General features: G+C 47.0%; 1 protein-coding gene across 5 annotated transcripts in view; it reads right to left on the minus strand.

The window, feature by feature from the left end:
* Positions 1-19421, minus strand: part of kif2a (kinesin family member 2a) — a 245521-nt gene that overhangs the window by 39862 nt on the left and 186238 nt on the right. For all 5 annotated transcript variants that reach the window (XM_072496970.1, XM_072496967.1, XM_072496971.1 and 2 more), the window contains one exon: positions 2877-3019. In XM_072496970.1, coding sequence (XP_072353071.1) covers positions 2877-3019 — 143 coding nt within the window. The remainder of the gene's footprint in view (positions 1-2876; positions 3020-19421) is intronic.

The raw sequence follows: 19421 nt of genomic DNA on the forward strand, positions 1-19421 counted from the left end.
CCCTGGGCCCTATAAAGTAAGGGGCCAAGTTCAGATCGCTCTCTCTCTCCCTTCTTCTCCTGCTCGAGACCTTCGCAAGAACATCAACAAAGAAACAGTAAGTTTGACTCCAGCGATCGCTACCCGATAAAGACTCCTAGCCATCGACCTGTATCAGCCTTTTTGAATCCCGCGGGCCAGATCCGATTCGATAAGCCATTCGTTTCCCTGACCTGGTGGGCCTTTCCTAAAGTTAAGTATTGGCCAATAGTGATAGGTTTCTGTATAGATAGTAGGATTATTGTGTAAGCATTACTTGTTGTACATAATAAATAAACCGTTGATTTCAATTTTACTAAGCGGTGTGCTGAATTATTAATCATAACTCGAGCTTGAACCACGTGGCGGTATCAGAAAGATACCTGGCGACTCGTGAGCAAAGGTGACATAATCAGAGCTAATAAACTAAGGCTAAAAAGAGCAACATAATTACAGGATGATGTTTCTCTTCTTCAGTGTGACAATACCTTCCATCAATGCCAGAAAAAAACATGTTCAGCAACTCCTCAATTATGAATCCACATTGGCAGCTGATACTCTCCAAGTTACCCCCAGCCTCCTGTATACTACATGGATGAATCAGCATCAATGAGAGCTGCAATATCGGCAAGTCGTGATTGCATGCCATCGGAGGTCTTCGAAAGCTGGTGGCTTTTGACCACATCAAGACTCCATGAAGGGGGCAAGTCGGTGACGTAGTGGTAATGTCACTGGACTAGTAATCGAGAGACCCAGGCTAATGCTCGAGAGGGCGTGGGGAGGGGGGGCTGCACAGGTTCAATTTCCACCAGGGCAGCTGATGGAATTTAAATTGAATTAATAAATTTGGAATATAAAGCTAGTCTCAGTAATGGCAACCATGAAACAATCACGATTGTCATAAAAAACCATCTGGTTCACGAATATCCTTTACTGAAGGAATCTGTCATCCTTACCTGGTCTGGCGTACATGTGACTCCAGACACAACATTTGACTCTTAACTGTATTCTGAAATGGCTTAATAATCACTCCGCTCAAAGGAAATTAAGGATGGCCAAAAAATACTGGACCAGCCAGCGACACCCACATCTCATAAAAGAATAAAAACAAAATCCTATAGATTTGGGAGGAAAGAGAACCCCTCCACAAGGAATGTGACAATTCTAACAATTTTCAAGAAGAAAAACTAGAAATATTTGACATACATTCTTCTGAATCACCTACTTCCTGAAATCCTCCCAGAGACACAAGTGTGTTTTTTTAGACCTTACAGAGAAACCTTTGATGTGATCTTTGTTGCCAGAAAAATCCATGAAAAACATAGAGATCAACACCATTGCATTCATTGACCTGATCTAATAATTTGTCTCAATAAATCACAAAGTTCTGGAGATCGTGCTCCAAAATTTGGATGTCCAAGAGACTTCAGCACAATCCTGCGATTACTTCATAACGAGATCTGAAACAGTCACCATCAAAATCTGGATCAGTATCAAACAAGCCTGTAGGGTAGTAAATAGTATGGTGACAATCCGCCTGGCACTGGCTACTCCTCATCAAAAGGTCAGCTGCCCTCAGCTTTGAGTATTAAATTCGTCTCGATGGCAAATTCATCAGTTGCCTCCGTACCAAAACTAAACAGATCACCATAGACATGTGGCATAAAGCTCATGGCTGACTACAGTGTCATTGCCCATTCCATACCCGATTTGCAAGGCGCTCTTGAGCTCTTCAATTCTGTATACCAAGGCTAAATGCATTTCAACCCCCACCTGGTCAGCCAAATATTTCACCTCCCATACATGTTGAAGGAGACATTCTGAAATATATTGAACACTTCCCATACCTTGGCAGAGCTATCTCTCTCAAAAGGACACCATTGAAGAGGAGTTGCAACACCAGCCTTCCAAACTACGGCAGTTAGTGTTTTGATAACGAAGACCTGCGCAAGTCAACAAATGTCCTAGTGTAAAAGCATTTGACGTTACCACATTCCTTGGTTGCAACGATACCTGGACAATGTTATCAGCAATACATGAGCGCTGGAGAGATTCCTCAACAAAGCCTCTGCTGCATCCTCCTGATTCAATGGGAGAACTGTTGAACAAATGTTCATGTCCTTGAAGCCACCTCCACAAGCATTTAGGAAAATCTCCTGAAAGATTAAGGATGATGGACTGGACACTGTCCGAATGGCTGAAAAGCATCTCCTCACCAGGTCCTGTTTTCCAAACACTCAAATGGCTAATATTCTGGGAAAGACAAAGTCACTTTGAAGCTTTCCTTGAATTGCAGCAGAATTGACATGAATGCCTGGGAGGAGCTTGCTACCAATTGTTCAGAACAGCACCAACTTGTTCATCAAGATGCATCACACTAAGTCACATCTTAACAATGAGGCGGAGCAGCGACAGGGAAAGAAAGAAAATGGAGCATCTCTGCACTATGGATCGCACCATCATTTGAGACGACCACCCCATGTGCCCAAAGACCTGTGGGTCAAGAATTGGCCTGTTCAGTCACAAGAACACCCAAGGCTGAACCACACGACCCAGAATAGACATCATACTCAAATAAAGAGACAGTTACAGTCGGTTGCACACTGTGGAAGGAGCATTTTCTTCCCCCGCCACCCTCCTCCTATACTCTACATTGGTCTGAAGTTGCACCATTTTTCAAATTAGGAGAGATCCTCCAGGTTATAGGCAGCATTTCTTGTTGGAGCACAATTATAGAGTCTCCATTTGAAAGCAAGAATAATGGCATTATAGAAATACTTTTATGTTAAATACAGAATAAATTTTAGAAATGTCAGACAGATATATCACACAAACAATGCTTTCCAAGACAGACCTACCTGCAACTATTGCCAGCTTCAATTAGTTTCAAGACATCTTCTGTGCACTTAACGTCACGTTCAGAAAGTCCAACCACCTGAACTTGTTGCTTTCCATCCTCTAGCACCCTTAACTTAGTTTTTCTGTTCAGCAAGTCAAATACCTGAATAATAAAGTACACTACAATTAAGTTTTTTGCTGCACAGGGAAACAATTAAAAATTGAAATAATCAATTTTACTAAAATAATTCAAACCCAAGACATTAGAGTGGTAAGAAGAGCAGTTCACTTCTTAATATAGATAGGATAGATTTTTTAAGATATGAAGTAAAGGTCTGTAGACAGGTGTGTTCAACGTGTAATTAAGTAGTCATGAAAGGAAATATTATCTATGTTGTAAGGGGCACCTTCATTCTTTGAACATAGGCAATAGAAATCCATTGATGGGTCCACCAGAAAAGGTTTGATTCAAAAACAGGGAAAAACACAAGGGACAACTGTCCCTTTAAGAAGCTTTAGCACTCGGACTTCCGGTGGCGGCTATGAAGGAGTAGGTCGCACATTTGGTGGTTCTCACTCGGGTCGGAAATTTGGACCTTTTCCCCGATTTTTTGTCGGATCTGAAGTGGAAAATTGATGTTGGAGACAACTGTGACGAGGAATCCTACATCAGTGCATGGAGAAGCGGACCAGGAGTGCTCGCAAAGGAAGAAATAGGCGAACGGAGAAGGCTTGGGCTGAGGCTGCAATGGGAGAAAGCATGGCGGAGGACCGGAGTTCTGGCTTGACGACTTAGCGGTCGACGGAGGCAGTTGATGCAGTTTATACAGGAGGGCTTCGCCAAGCAGAAACAGGACGGCTTGGACCCGATTAAGGAGTTGATTGCGCGATTGGAACTCAGACTGGATGCTCAAGATTGGGCGATCCAGAAAGTGGAGAAGGCACTGACTGAGCAGGAGGAGCACCAAGTGCAGTGGGGTTGGAGGTGGGAATGTTGAGAGACCAACAGAAAAGGCTCCAGGAGAAGGTGGAGGATCTAGAGAACAGGTCCCGCCGGCAGAACCTGAGAATCGTGGGTCTCCCGGAGGGATCCGAAGGAACGGACGGAGGGGCATACATAGAGGCTATGTTTGAGAAGCTACTGGGGGAGGGAACATTCTCCCGTCCCTTGGAGGTGGACAGGGCACACAAAGCGCTAGCGAGGAAGCCGCAATGGTGGTGAGATTCCACAGGTACCTAGATAAGGAGTGCATTCTACGGTGGGCCAGGCAGACACGGAGCTGCAAATGGGAGAACAGCGTCCTGCGTATATATCAGGATCTGAGCGCGGACGTGGCCAGAAGAAGAGCAGGGTTCAACCAGATAAAATCGACCCTTTTTAAGAAGAAGGTAAAGTTTGGACTACTGTACCTGGCCCATCTTAGGGTTACGCATGAAAAGCAACATTTCTACTTCAAGTCGCCCGAGGAAGTGATGGACTTCGCGAGAAGGAAAGGGCTGGTAGTGGACTGAGGTGTTTGGACTGAACTTTGTTGCAGTGCTCATTGCTTTTTTTTCTCTTCTCTTCAGTTATTTTATTTTATTTCATTTTAAAAGTTTTGTCTTTGGATGTTACTTGTAATGCCTTTTGTATTGAGTTGGGGTCTGCGGACAAGCTGCTTGAGTTAAAATTTGCATTTGCACTGATGCGGATGGAGGTGTGACTGTTAGATGTTTGATCTTCTTTTTGATTTTCTGTGTGTTTCTTTTGGGCAATTGGGTTGGAATTCTTTACGTTTGCATATGTGTGTCCGAGCGGGGGGGGTGGGGGGGAGGATCAATAGGTGGGAAAATGTCTGGCGCCATGGGCGGGGGCCACCAAGCTAGCTGGGCGGGCTAGCTCACGGAAGGGCAGTGGGGGGTGAGCAGATGATATGCTTGTTGGAGGGGGCTGTGTGCATAGTGCTGTTACTGGGGGGGGGGGGGGGGGGGGGGGGGGGGGAATGTTCTGCTGACGGGGGAGGGACTTTTGCTGTGGGACAATAGGGAGGTCGGGGGCTGCCGGGGGGGCGGGCCTGCGGATGCGTGGGGCACGGGCTAGAGACTGGCCCAAGAAAGAGCTGATCACATGGAATGTAAGAGGGCTAAATAGGCCGGTTAAGAGGGCACGCGTGTTCGCGCATTTGGGGGACTGAAGGCAGACGTGGCAATGTTGCAGGAGACGCACCTTAGAATAACTGACCAGGTCAGACTAAGGAAGGGATGGATCGGACAGGTTTTCCACTCGGGGCTGGACTCTAAAGACTAGAGGGGCCGCGATCCTGATTAATAAGAGAGTCATTCGAAGCGGGAAGAATACTTGCGGACGTGGGGGGGGGGGGGGGGTCAGTACAAAATAGTCAGTGGAAAGCTGGAGGGGCTGCGGTGATACTCGTGAATGTGTACGCACCGAATTGGGATGATGTGGGGCAGCACGGTAGCACAAGTGGATAGCACTGTGGCTTCACAGCGCCAAGGTCCCAGGTTTGATTCCTTGCTGAGTCACTGTCTGTGCAGAGTCTGCACATTCTCCCAGTGTCTGCGTGGGTTTCCTCCGGGTGCTCCGGTTTCCTCCCACAGTCCAAAGACGTGCAAGATAGGTGGATTGGCCATGCTAAATTGCCCTTAGTGTCCAAAAAGGTTAGGAAGGGTTATTGGGTTACGGGGATATGGTGGAAGTGGGGGCTTAATGTGGGTCGGTGCAGACTCGATGGGTAGAATGGCCTCTTTCTGCACTGAATGATCCATGTGGAGTTCATAAGGAGGATGTTGGGGAAGATCCTGGACCTGGATTTGCATAAGCATGTTATGGGGGGAGGAGGAGGAGGACTTCAACACAGTCATTAACCCAGGGCTAGACCGAGCTAGCTCAAGGACAGGCAGGGTGCCAGCAATGGCAAAGGAGCTAAAGGGGTTTATGGAGCAGATGGTGGGGGTGGACCCATGGAGATTTGGAAGGCCGAGAGTGAAGGCGTTTTCCTTCTATTCGTACGTGCATAAAATGTACTCCTGGATTGACTTTTTTTATCCTGAACAGGGCTTTACTGACGGGGGGTTAGTGGACACTGAGTACTCAGCGATTGCGATCTCGGATCCCCGCACTGGGTTGACCTGCAGGTGAGCAAGGAGAGTAGCCAGCACCCGCACTGGAGGCTGGACGTAGGACTTTTAGCTGATGAGGTGCGTGGGCGGCTGATGAAATGTATCCTGAACTATCTGGAAGTCAACGACACGGGGGAAGTTTCGGCTGCAGTGGTCTGGGATGCCCTGATGGCGGTGGTTAGAGGGGAGCTGATCTCGATACGGGCCCACAGGGAGAAGGCAGACAGAGCAGAGACGGATCGACTGATAAAGGAAATACTGCAGGTCGACAGGTGGTATGTGGAGACCCCAGAGGCAGAGCTTCTAAGGGAACAACGGAGGCTGCAGGTGGAGTTCGGCTTGTTAACTACAGGGAAGGCGGTAGAGCAGCTGAGGAAGGCGAGGGCGATCTATGAATATGGAGAGAAGGCCAAAAGAATGCTTGCCCAGCAGCTTAGGAAGTGGGAGGCGGCCAGGGTGGTTGGGAAAGTAAGGGACAGAGATGGGAACCTGGTTGGAGATTCAGCTGGGGTCAATAAGGCGTACTAGGAATTCTACAGCAGGCTGTATGAGTCGGAACCCCCAGTTGGGCCGGAGGGGAAGAGGCAATTCTTAGGGGGTCTGAATTTCCCAAAGGTTGATGAAGACTTGGTAGAAGGCCCCGATCGGGTTGGAAGAGAGCAGATGTTCTGAAGGCCATGCAGTCAGGTAAAGCCCCGGGACTAGATGGGTACCCTGTGGAGTTTTACAAAATGTTCTCTGGGATGCTGGGGTCACTGTTGATGAGGACATTTAATGAGGCAAGGGAGAGAGGGGGGTTTCCCCCGAAGATGTCACAGGCCACTATCTCATTGATCCTGAAGCGGGATAAGGACCCGGAGTTATGCGGGTCCGACAAGACCGATCTCCCTACTAAATGTAGACGCCAAATTGTTGGCTAAGATCTTGTCCTCAAGGATTGAGGACTGCGTCCCGGACGTGATTTGGGGAGGACCAGATAGGATTTATTAAGGGGAGGCAGTTGGCGGCCAATGCAAGGCTATTGAATGTTATCATGATGCCCCCAGAGGGTAGGGACGTAGAGGTAGTGGTCGCAATGGAAGCAGAGAAGGCATTTGACCGGGTGGAATGGGATTATCTGTGGGAGGTACTGGGGCGGTTTGGATTTGGGCGGGGCTTCATTGACTGGGTCAGACTGCTATATCAGGCGCCCATGGCAAGTGTTCGGACGAACAGGCTGACATCGAGCTATTTTAGGCTGCACCGGGGAATGAGGGAGGGATGCCCCTTCTCCCCGCTGTTGTTCGCACTGGCCATAGAACCGCTGGCAATTGCGTTGAGATCCTCAAAGGGCTGGAAGGGACTGGTCCGGGGGTGGGGGGGGGGGGGGGGGGGCGGGGGGTTGGAACACAGAGTCTCGCTATACGCGGACGATCTGCTCTTATGTGTCGGACCCATTGGAAGGGATGGAAGCAATCATGGGGATTCTGGCCGGTTTTCGGGTTATAAATTGAACATGGGGATAAGCGAGATGTTCGCGATCCAGGCAAGGGGGCAGGAGAGGCGATTGGGGGAGCTGCCGTTTAGAGTGGTGGGGGAAGCTTTCGGTACCTAGGCATCCAGGTGGCGCGGGAATGGGAACGGCTGCTCAAGCTTAATCTGGCCCGACTTGTAGACCAAATGAAGGAGGATTTTCGGAGGTGGGATGTGTTCCCGCTGTCACTGGCTGGGAGGGTACAGACAGTGAAAATGACGGTTCTCCCGAGATTCCTGTTTGTGTTTCAGTGTCTCCCCATCTTTATTCCTCGGTCCTTTTTTAAACGGGTTAACAAGGTGATCTCGGGCTTTGTATTGGCAGGTAAGACCCCGCGAGTTAAAAAGGGGGCATTGGAGCGCAGCCGGGGGGAGGGCGGGCTGGCACTCCCGAACTTTAGTAATTATTACTGGGCGGCGAATATAGCCATGATTAGGAAGTGGTTGGGGGGGGGGGGGGGGGGGGTCGGTGTGGGAGCGAGTAGAGGCGGCATCTTGTAAGGGCACTAGTTTGGGGGCGTTGGTAACGGCGCCTCTGCCTCTGCCATTCCCGCCGGCACGCTACTCCACCAGCCCCATGGTGGTCGCGCCCTGAGAGTCTGGGGTCAATGGAGGAGACATGTGGGAGCAGAGGGAGCATCGGTCTGGTCCCCAATTTGCAATAATCACTGGTTTGCCCCAAGGAGGTTAGATGGAGGGTTCCGGAGGTGGCAGAGAGCAGGGATCGAGAGGATGGGCGATATGTTTATTGAAGAGAGCTTTTCCAGTTTGAGGGAACTGGAGGTGAAATTTGAACTGATGGGAGGGAATGAATTTAGGTACCTGCAGGCGCGAGACTTCCTACGCAGGCAAGGGGGATACAGGATAGGGTAGTTTCCAGAGTGTGGGTGGGAGAAGGGAGGGTTTCGGACATTTATATGGAGCTTATAGGTCAGAGGAAACACAGACCGAGGAGCTGAGACATAAATGGGAAGAGGAGTTAGGTGGAGAGTTAGAGGGCGGTCTCTGGGCGGATGCGTTGAGTAGGGTCAACGCGTCCGCAACATGTGCCAGTTCATCTGCCCGATGCAGTTCAAGGTCGTTCACCAGGTTCACATGACAGTGGCCCGGATAAGCAGGTTCTTTGGCGTGGAAAACAGGTGCGCAAGGTGTGCGGGTGGACCAGCGAACCATGTCCACATGTTCTGGACATGCCCGAAACTTAGGGGATTCTGGCAGGGGTTTGCGGACGTCATGTCCAAAGTATTGAAAACAAGGGTGGCGCAGAGTCCAGAGGTGGCGATTTCTGGAGTGTCGGATGACCCGGAAATCCAGGAGGAGAAAGAGGCAGACGATCTGGCCTTTGCTTCCCTGGTAGCCCGGCGACAGATATTATTGGCTTGGAGGGACTCAAAGCCCCAGAAGTCAGACATCTGGCTAACTGACACGGCTAGCTTTCTCTGTCTGGAGAAAATTAAGTTCTCCCCGAGAGGGTCAATGTTTGGGTTCGTCCGGAGGTGGCAGCCATTCATCGACTTCTTTAGGGATAATTATCCGTCAGCAGAAGGGGAGGGGGGGGGGGAAAAAGAGAGACAGTTTAGTGTAGAGTAGGAGGCTAGAAAAGTTGGGACCTGTGAGAGAGGAAGGCGGCTTTTGCACGATGTTTATATTTGTATGTACACTGTTTCTTCTGTTACTGTTATAAAACCATAAATACCTCAATAAAATGTTTATTAAAAGAAAGAAGCTTTAGCACTCGCAACCCTTATTACCATTCCTGCATAATCGGGATTTTAACTCTCAGAACACCACTTTCATTTGGCCTTTTAAAAATTCTTTCATGGGATGCAATGGTCACTCATTTCCAATTATTCTCAAGAAGGTGGTTTGAGCAATAGCCAATGCAATTAGGTTAGTATGCATAAAAACGTCAATATATTCTAAATCAATATAGCCTGGCATTGGTTCACATTTCTAAAGCACTTACATTATTTTGTGTACTGTATTGTATTTTGCCACTGTGAGCTTCATCTGGCTGAAGAAATTAAATAAATGTTTCTCAAATGGAACTAGTGTGTCATCCACAAGAGGCATTTGAATGTTAAATTCAAAATAAACTGGGGCATAAACATCACCCCTAGTTTCAAATTTCTTTACTTTTCTCTGGATTTCTAAAGGCCAGAGATCAAAGGAATCCATAAGCAGCTCTTGTATTTTAAAGTGAAATTGAGCCAAAATGATGGTTCATATCAACACAGTAAGAAATGAAAAAGCTGGAGACATTAATATATATACATTTTAAATTCATTACAATGTCCGGTAATGTCCAATATCTTTGCTCTGTAAATGCTGAATATAACTTTTTTTGATGCTTTATTAAGCTAGTTTAAATGTAATACTCTGGTCAATCAAGGCTATACAAATTTGCATGCACAATTTATTGTATAGAAATTATCAGAACAAGGCTGCCAAGATAAAGTGAATGGTGAATGTTTCAGGGTATAAGTGGTGCACTGTATGGAGCACTGTTAAGCAATGCGAACAAATAAACAAGATGAAAGGAAATTAGTTGCATTTATATAGTACTTATGATATCTTTTAGAATGTCCTAAAGTGTTTGTGCACAATTAATTACTTTAAAGTGCTGCTGTATATGTAAATAAGTAGTGATTTTCCTCAGGGCAGGTCCTCTACTCATTTCTCCACACCTCTTCATTTTTTCCCCAAGAGCAAGTCCTATTTTCAATTTCAATGAACAATGAGCAATATGACTAGGGAAAAGAGCATATGAGGTAGTTTCCCATTGCCTTCAAGAATACTTAAAGAAAGCACAAGTTCAACTTCCTGTGGTGCGATGCGAGGTGGCTCTCGCTAGTAACCAGACCTTAGTAGCCTTTTCCCTGCCGCCATGGGTCCTTAACTTGCCGGGAAAAAATCTGTAAAATAATCAAGTAGAATTTCCTCATCGCTGCAAAGCCGGAAAAGAATCAGGCCAAAGTTCGACAGCAGACTCTAATGCCTCCCAAGGATCAATTGGGGTTAAGATGGTGGTGACAGCTTCTTCTCCATCCACTCCACTAATGCTAGGGGCGAGGGATCTCTAATAACCTCTGTTTAACAGGTTGGGCAGTAGGACACCGACCAGAGAGGAACCCGATAGAGATCGATGAGGAAACTTATATATCGCATTGTAAATGAAAGTGGGAAATTTGCATACCGTATTGTAAATAAAACAAAGTTTCTTTCTTTTACTTGGTGAGGACTCCCTGTGCCCTTATTAAACTGGCGACGAGGCGTAAACTGGTTTGCTGTCGTGCTGCGACCTACTCAGCTGAGTCACCTCCCGATTTTCTGGACCCAGGTTGGAGTTACTTAATTCGCCATGCCTCTGTTTGGGCGGTTAGATGTATTTGACGCCGGTGTTCAAGACTCGAGCCAATATGCAGAAAGGATACGTTATTTCCTCCAGGCTAATAACATTGCGGAGACGAGCAGCAGATGGTCATACTGTTGACGGCCTGCAGAGTGCACTCATTCGGGGTGATCTGGAGTCTCACGTACCCAACGGCGGTAGGTACGCAATCATTTAACCAACTCGTGGCACTTGTGGTGCAACACTTTTAACCCAACCTCGTCAGTGATCATTCAAAGATATTGGTTTAATATGGCGGAGATGGCCCGTCACCGAGTTTGTATCACGGCTGCGGAAGATAGCCTACTTTTGCGAGTATGGAACTGCTTTACCGATTTGGTCTGCAATCGTTAATCTGCAGTATCAATAATATGGAAACACAAAAAAAAGCTTTTGGCCGAAATCGCCAACCTTTGAGCAGGCACTGTGGATCATGTTGTCCTGAGAAAGCACGGAACACGCCGTCCAAGAGATACAAGGTTTGGAAGCCCCTCACATGGTATCCCCGCAGCCTGAACTAACTGCCGCAGCGATTCCAGCCTTTGGCGAAGAGCCGGCCGCCGCAACGTGTGGCATCCTTGAAAGCGATTCCGGTTTGTGTGCGACATGTGGGCGCCGGTCTAAGTGCGCTCGCAGGCAGGACAGTCATCGCTCCAGGTGCCCTGGTCGAGATAGGCATCAAGGGCAGCACAGTGGTGCAGTGGTTAGCACTGCTGCCTCATGGCGTCGAGGTCCCAGGTTCGATCCCGGCTCTAGGTCACTGTCCGTGTGGAGTTTGCACATTCTCCCCGTGTTTGCGTGGGTTTCGCTCCCACAATCCAAAGATGTGCAGGCTAGGTGGATGGGCCTCGCTATATTGCCCTTTAATTGGAAAAAATGAATTGGGTACTCTAAAATGAAAAAGAAAACATCCGGAGATAGGCATCTGATCTAGGACCAGGCCTTCCATCTGGATGACCCAGAAGATGCCTAGGATGAGATATAGCTGAACTATTTGGCAGCGCCCAATGTGGCCCTTCTTCGTGTTCCGATACAGGTGGATGGCCAAATGCTCCAAATGTAATTAGATACGGGAGCTGCCAGGTCTATAGTGGCATAGATCCCTTTTGATCTTATAAAATTAAGTGTACATACTTTGGCTGACACGGCGGCTCGTTTGGTTACTTTTTGGGGGAACTTTGTGAATATTGTGGGGTCCACCCTTACTCGGTAGTTTATGGGTGCCAGTCAGTTCGCCTTCTCCTCATTGTTGTGCAAGGAAGCGGCCGTAGCCTGTTGGGCCGCGACTGGCTACATCAGTTGCAATTGGATTGGCAATATATCATCTAAGTGGGATCTGGTGGTCTGTGTGCGATATTGAGCAAGTTCCCCAAGGTTTTCAAGCCTGGCTTGGGCCCAATAAAAGGGGCCTTGGTCAAGATCCAGATGCCCATCCCTGATATTTTCGTGCCCGTCGGGTTCTATACTCTTTAGTGTAGAAAGTAGCGACCGAACTACATCATCCGGCCTGTGCGCTTTGTCAATCAGGCGGCGGCGGCCCCCGTCATGAAGCCGGAGAAGACAGTCCGCCTCTGCGGAGACTATAAACATGGCTTTGAGGTTGGATAGTTATCGTTTACCCCGCATCGAGGATTTGTATGCAAAATTGCCAGGTGGATGTAGGTTTACAAAAGTGGACATGAGCAACACGTATCTACATCTGGGGCTCCCAAATCACCTGTCAATTTGCACAAGGGACTCAATGAGTACACCCTGCTCCTGTTCAGAGTATCCTCGGTGTGTAGTCTTCCAGCGCGTCATGGACAATATCGTGCGAGGATTGCCACGCGTTGCGGTTTACCACCAACCAAGAACATTTGCAGAACCTCGAGGCAGTGTTGAAGCAATTTTCAGAAGTGCGTGTTTCATGTGAACGACATGGTATATTTGGGGTATGAGGTGGACTGTGACGGGCTGCACCGGTCACTGAAAAAGTGAGAGTCACCGAGAAGGCCCCTGCGCGCAAGACACCACAGAACTTTGCTCTTTTCTTGACTAGTAAATTACTATGGCCGATTTATTACGAATTTGACAACCATGGTTCCTTCACTTGCTCCTCAAGATGCACCAGACTTACAGATGGAGTAAGGCCCAAGGTGGGGCATTTTAAGGTGAAGCAGCCATTGACCGCTTTGGGGGTGCTGACGCATTTCAACCATCAAAACCATTAAACGTTACATGCATTATATGTTATGCTGGCTGCAGTTGAGCAGAAATGCACCCATATAGAAAAAGGTCTGGCTGTGGTATTTGGTGTAAAGCGGGTTCATCAGTACGTATCTGGCTGTCATTCCTTTATCGTCACGGACCACAAGTTGTTGCTGGGCCTCTTCCATGAAGACAAGGGGATTCCGCCAATCTCGTCTGCGAGGATTCAGTGCTGGGTCCTGTTATTGGCTGCCTTGAATACTCGAGCACCGCCCAGGGACCCAGATTGCGCACGTTGATGTGTTGAGCAGTCTTCCCCTGCAGACCGAATCCACAAAGTCCCCTACAGTGGACAAATTGGCCGCTGCCCTAAATTGTATGGACTTCTTGCCCGTCACTGCATAGGGTATTCGTAACTGGATGCAAACTGACCCTGTACTAGCCAATATGTGGCACCTGGTGCTATACAATGGGCAGCATCAACAGCTATCAGGGAGTTGAAGGCTTTCTCCTCACAAAGTTCTCAGAGCTGACCGTGGAAGACGATATCCTCTTGTGGGGCACCAGAGTTCTTGTTCCGGTGAAGGATCAGGTGATCGCATTGAAGGACCTTCACCACGGGCAACCCTGGAGTGTCCAAAATGAAAACGTTGGCGAGAAGTTATGTCTGTGGGAGGGTTTGGACACATATCAAGACGTTGGCACAATAGTGCTCCATCTGGCAAGAGCACCAGAAACTCCCCGCGGTGGCACTCCTACACCCTTGGGAGTGGCCGGGGCGCAATTGGGCTCGGGTACATGCCAGTTTTGCCGGTCCCTTCATGGTTCAATGTTTCTCGTTCTGGTGGACGCCCACTCAAAGCGGCTGGAGGTCCACAAAATGGTGACGATCACCTCCTGGGCAACCATCGAATGATTGCGCATATATTTTTCCACCCAAAGAAACTCTGAGGTGCTCGTAGCCGAAAACAGGGCCGCTTTCACAAGCAAAGTATTTGCCGCTTTTGTGAAAAGCAACGGGATTCGTCATGTCTGCACTGCCCCATACCATCTGGCATCGAATAATTCGGCAGAGAACAGCGTGCAGATTGTGAAAGGAAGCTCAAGAAACAGACCTCGGGCTTGATGGACAGCAGACTGGCTCGATTTTTATTCTCATACAGGACCACGCTGCACGCAGTCACTGGGGTGGCCCCCACTGAGATTTCAATGGGATGTAGGCCTTGTACAAGACTGTTTGATTCTGTGCAAAGATGCCCCGTAACCAAGATTTACAATGGCATTGCCAAGCTCGACATCAACATGGGCGGCACACGGTAGCACACTGCTTAGCACTGTTGCTTCACAGCGCCAGGGTCCCAGGTGCAATTCCCGGCTTGAATCACTGGATTTCCTCCGGGTGCTTCGGTTTCCTCCCACAAATCCCGAAAGACGTGCTGTTAGGTAATTTGGATATTCTGAATTCTCCCTCCGTGTACCCGAACAGGCCTCCGGAATGTGGGGACGAGGGGATTTTCACAGTAACTTCATTGCAGTGTTAATGTAAGCCAACTTGTGACATTAATAAAGATGATTATTATAACCTCTTCGACACTTCACATCTGACGACACGGTGTTCGTAACTTTAACGGCGGTGTTCGTTGTCTCTCTTGGATTGCCATCCATCAAACAGGAGCAGTCTCTTGCCAAGTTCGGGTCTGGGGGCAACTGATGAGAAGGCATTTAGATCACATTTATTCATGGCGTTGTACCATCATGAGGGTCGTTGAAAGATAGCTGTCCTGGATCCACCAGCTGCATTGCCGAACCAGCCTGCTGCCTGACGATGTATCTTCCAATTCTGAAATGGAGACGCAAATCTCAGAAGGCTTGCACACTGACTGAAGATCGGCCACCATGACGTTGCTGCCGCCCACTACGTTCACCAGCGAGGTATACGGCAATTGATCCGCCGCATCAACTACATGGCAACTTGCCGGAGCCAAAGAGGGTCCGATGTCCTCCACCTGCTCCTCCTCATCGGTCGTCAAGTTGGTCTTTGGACTTTGTGTGTGGGGGGAGGGGGGAGGAGGGAATGTAATATCCCGCATGGGACGGGAATGATTATCTTCCCCATGGCCCCTGCAGAGTACGAGCTCCCCCACTAGAGGTGGGGGATCTTGATTAACCTGTGTATAACAGGTCGGTGAGTAAGGCACCAACCAGCGAGAAACCCAGTAGGGATCTACCGGCAGTGTATATATTGGAAATAAAACTACCTTTCTTGATTTTACTCGGTGTGGATTCCCCACGTCCTTATTAAAGTTGGCCGACAAAAGATTTTGCGACCACCTGGCCACCTCTATTGACGACTACATTAAACGAATTGGGTCCGACTCCATCTTCCCTTCCTCTTAAAGCCATCCTCAGGGGGGAAATAATTTCATATGGAGCACATGTGCTAAAGATGAAGAAATTAAAACAAAAGAGGCCGATGGACTCCATTTTAGAGGTAGATTTTTTTTTTTTTAATTTGTTTATGGGACGTGGGCATGGGAGGCTCTGCCAGTATTTAATGCCCAACCTAATTGCCCTTGAGGGGGCAGTTAAGAGTCAACCGCATTGATGTGGGTCTGGAATCACATAGGCCAGACTAGGTAAGGATGGCAGATTTCCTACCCTAAAGGACATTAGTGAACCAGATGGGTGTTTACGACAATCGACAATGGTTTCATGGTCATCATTAGACTTTTAATTCCAGATTTTTATTGAATTCAAATTTCACCATCTGTGGTGGCGGGATTTGAACCTGGGACATCAGAGTACTCTCGGTCTCTGGATTACTAATCGAGTGACAATACCACTATGCCATCGCCTCCCCAAATCATCAGTCCTCACTGGATTCCACTCCGGAATTATATTCAAGCAGGCAAACGTTGCAAATCCAGTTTGAGTTACTGACCACCAATAAGGCCAGATGCTTGCTACAGTGTTCATGGGGTACCTTCTACGAATATGGGGAGAAAGCCAGTAGTCTTTTAGCACACCAACTTAAAGATCAATCGTCTCCCATTACAGTTACCTGCATAAATCTAAACCTCCCGCAGACAAGAAGCTCACGGTTGATTTTCTGGACAGCCTGCCCATCCCACCTGTCAAAACAGTCGAGTCGCGAGTTGGATTCCCAGTTGCACCCTGATGACATTTTAAAATGCGTTAATCTCATACAGGCTAGTAAGCCCTCAGGCCTGGATGGCTTTCCGATTTGAGTTTTAAGACATTTTCGGAACAACTTACACCTTTGCTGTTAGAAATGTTTAATGACTCCCACTAGCCTCCAACCCTATCTCAAACCTCTATTTCCTTGTTCCTTAAGAAGACAAGGACCTGAATGCTTCCCTTTCCTGTCCAAACCTTTTTTTAAATTAAGGTCAATAAATTGATATCCGCCTTTATCTGGGTGGGCAAGAATCCCAGAATCGGCAGCGTTCCACGCCAGAGAGAAGAACAGACTGGGGACTTGGCCCTCCAAAATGTATTGTTTTATTACTGGGCCGCCATATGTAAAAACTCTTATTGTGGATCAGCAGTCCCGATTCAATCTGTGACCAAATGGAGACTCGCTCTTGCAATATGTCCACTCTGTAAAATTTAACCATAATTACCCTTTTTTCCCACTAGACTTTCCTCGAACCCGGTGGTAGTCTCGTCTCATTCAGTTCCAACAACATTTTTAACTACTTTCCTTGTTTTCACTGGCCCCCATCTGTAACAACTGCTTTTTCTTACCTTCAGGGCTGGGCTCAACCTTTAACTCGTGAAAATTGAATGGACTCCAGCACTTTGGCAATCTGTATATGGTGGGGAGGTTTGCCAGCTTTAGAGAATTATCAGACAAGTATCAGCTACCCCAAACCTAGTCTTTTTCGCTATTTTCAGGTTCGAAATTTCACCCTTATGGCCTTCCCTTCCTTTCCTCTGGCTCCACCTTCCACCTTACTGGAGAGGATTCTATCTTCGGCTCAGCCAGGCAGGGGGTCTATCTCAGACCTATATGACCACATTCTCTCATTCAAACCCTCCCCACTGAATGGGGTGAAGGCAAAATAGGAGAGTGAACAGGGCCTTACACGTACTAGCGAGGTTTGGAGAGAAGTCTTATACACGGTCAACTCCAAGTCCTGTACCCGTTTGAGCCTAATTCAGTTCAAAGTGCTACATAGGACACACCTGACCAAGGCAAGGATGATCAGGTTTTTCCCAAATGTTGAGAACAGATGTAACCGCTGTTTGCTTGCTTCCATAGATCACACACATATGTTTTAGTCCTGCCCAAGACTCTCAAGCTTCTGGGCTTCCTTTGTTAAAGTACCCAATTCTTTCCCCCCCCCCCCAGTTAAGGGCAATTTGCATAGCCAATCCTCCTACTCTGCAAATCTTTGGGTTGTGGGGTGAGACCCACGCGGTCACAAGGAGAATGTGCAAACTCCACACGGACAGCGAATCCAGGTCCTCGGCGCCGTGTTGCCCTTTTGGGCTTCTTTTTTTAAACATCATGTCTGGTATTCTTCTTTTTTAACATCCTGTCCAGTATTCTCCGATTGGAATTACAGCCATATGGTGGCCATATTTGGGGTTTTGGATTCTCCGGCAGTTCACTCTGGAGTAGTGGAGGAACTTATCGCCTTTGCCTCATTGATAGTCCAGAGGCCGATACTGCTCGGTTGGAGGTCTCCCGCTCCACCCAGTGCCTCTGGATGGTTAGGGGACTCAACGTCCTTTCTGCATTTGGAGAAAATTACATTTACCATTGGGTCTCTGTTGAAATATTTTACCTGACATCGCAACTGTTTATCTCCTTTTTCAAAGATCTACACACCATCAGCAGATAAGGTATTTCGGGTATAGAGTTTAGTTATTTGCCTTTTCCTATATTTGCAATAATTCTTGTTCTGCACTGGTTTTGCATTGTTTATTGCTTCTTTTGTTGTGTTATTTGTTATTTATTTTTTTTAAAGTGAAAAATCTAACAAAAGTATATTTAATAAAAAGGAAAGCAGAAGCCTGCTGCCTGAAGGATCCTCCAAGTGTAAGCAGCAGTTGTCCCACAAGGTTGAAGCTCTTCTGCCATCACCACTGAAAATGCATTGATTCCAGCAATGGCCGTGGCTGATAACCCTGAGCATGAGACCCTTGACAGGGCCTGGGATAACTTGCAATAGAACAGGAACAATCATCTCCTTAACCTTGTAAACAAATACATGTTCATATTTTGCACACAGTGATGAGATCAATGATTGGGTAATCTAGTTTTTGTAGTTGAGCAGAGAACCTCGACCAAGGCAAAGCTCCTTGATCTTCATGTATAGCCATGGGATCTTCAAAGGCCAACCCAGAAGGTGACAGGACATAGCTTTAGTTACGCTAGTAGTGCAGTGCTCAGAGTTTGTCAGTACTTCAGTGCAATACAGTGTACATGCCTATATAATGGCATGTAAATGCAATTTCAGATACAAATGCCAAATTGACAAAGTGCAAGAATTTGTAATAATTATTCTTGGTAGCCAGTCAGTAGTTGGGCCACTAAAAATTAAAATGTTAGTTGGGTCCAAGTGAAAGATCCAGGTCGACAGTTGAAACTGATGGTCGTCCCATATATCGCAAGATTAATGATCTGGATTTTATGATAATAATGATAGCAAATTGTGCATATTCTCCTCTGAGACAGAAATGTCTGGATTCCTCACATGTGCAGAAAAGTGCAGAAACAGTTCCCGTCAACAATTCTATGCTTTCCCATTGGGTGTGCTACTGAAGTCCCCTCACCTCAAAACAAGTTGTCAGTTCAGTGATTTGTAATCAATTATAGCCTAAGATACCAGTAGTGTCATCATAAAATCTCACAAAGTTCTACATTTTTAAAGGAGTGTCTGGATTTTCAAACTATTCAACTAAGTTCATAATTACTACTGCAAAATCTTTCTGGTCTTGGAAAAACGAATTTTATCATTTGTAGAATGTCAAATTTCGTCATTGATAAAAAAAATGTAAACATTTTAAAAATAGTAATTTTTTACATTATATTTCAATTTCCACCATAACCCGATGTGTATGAACCAATTATTCAAATCACGGTCTTTAAAATTTAATTAAAAACAAAGGATACTAATTGCATTTTACTTTCTGGTTAATGTGATTGTCCATCCTGCTTGATGACATTTCTGTTGATGACTACCTGAAGGTACCCTTGATTTTAGTGCTCAATTCAAACTAATGCCAGGAAAGAGGAAATCCATTCTTTGAAGGTAACTAGATCTTCCTGGCAACTTCCTTCAAAGTCAGTAGGAACCATTTCTTTTTTCAAAGATTAATTTTA

This window comes from Scyliorhinus torazame, chromosome 3 (assembly GCF_047496885.1).
Source record: "Scyliorhinus torazame isolate Kashiwa2021f chromosome 3, sScyTor2.1, whole genome shotgun sequence".
NCBI lineage: Eukaryota > Metazoa > Chordata > Chondrichthyes > Carcharhiniformes > Scyliorhinidae > Scyliorhinus > Scyliorhinus torazame.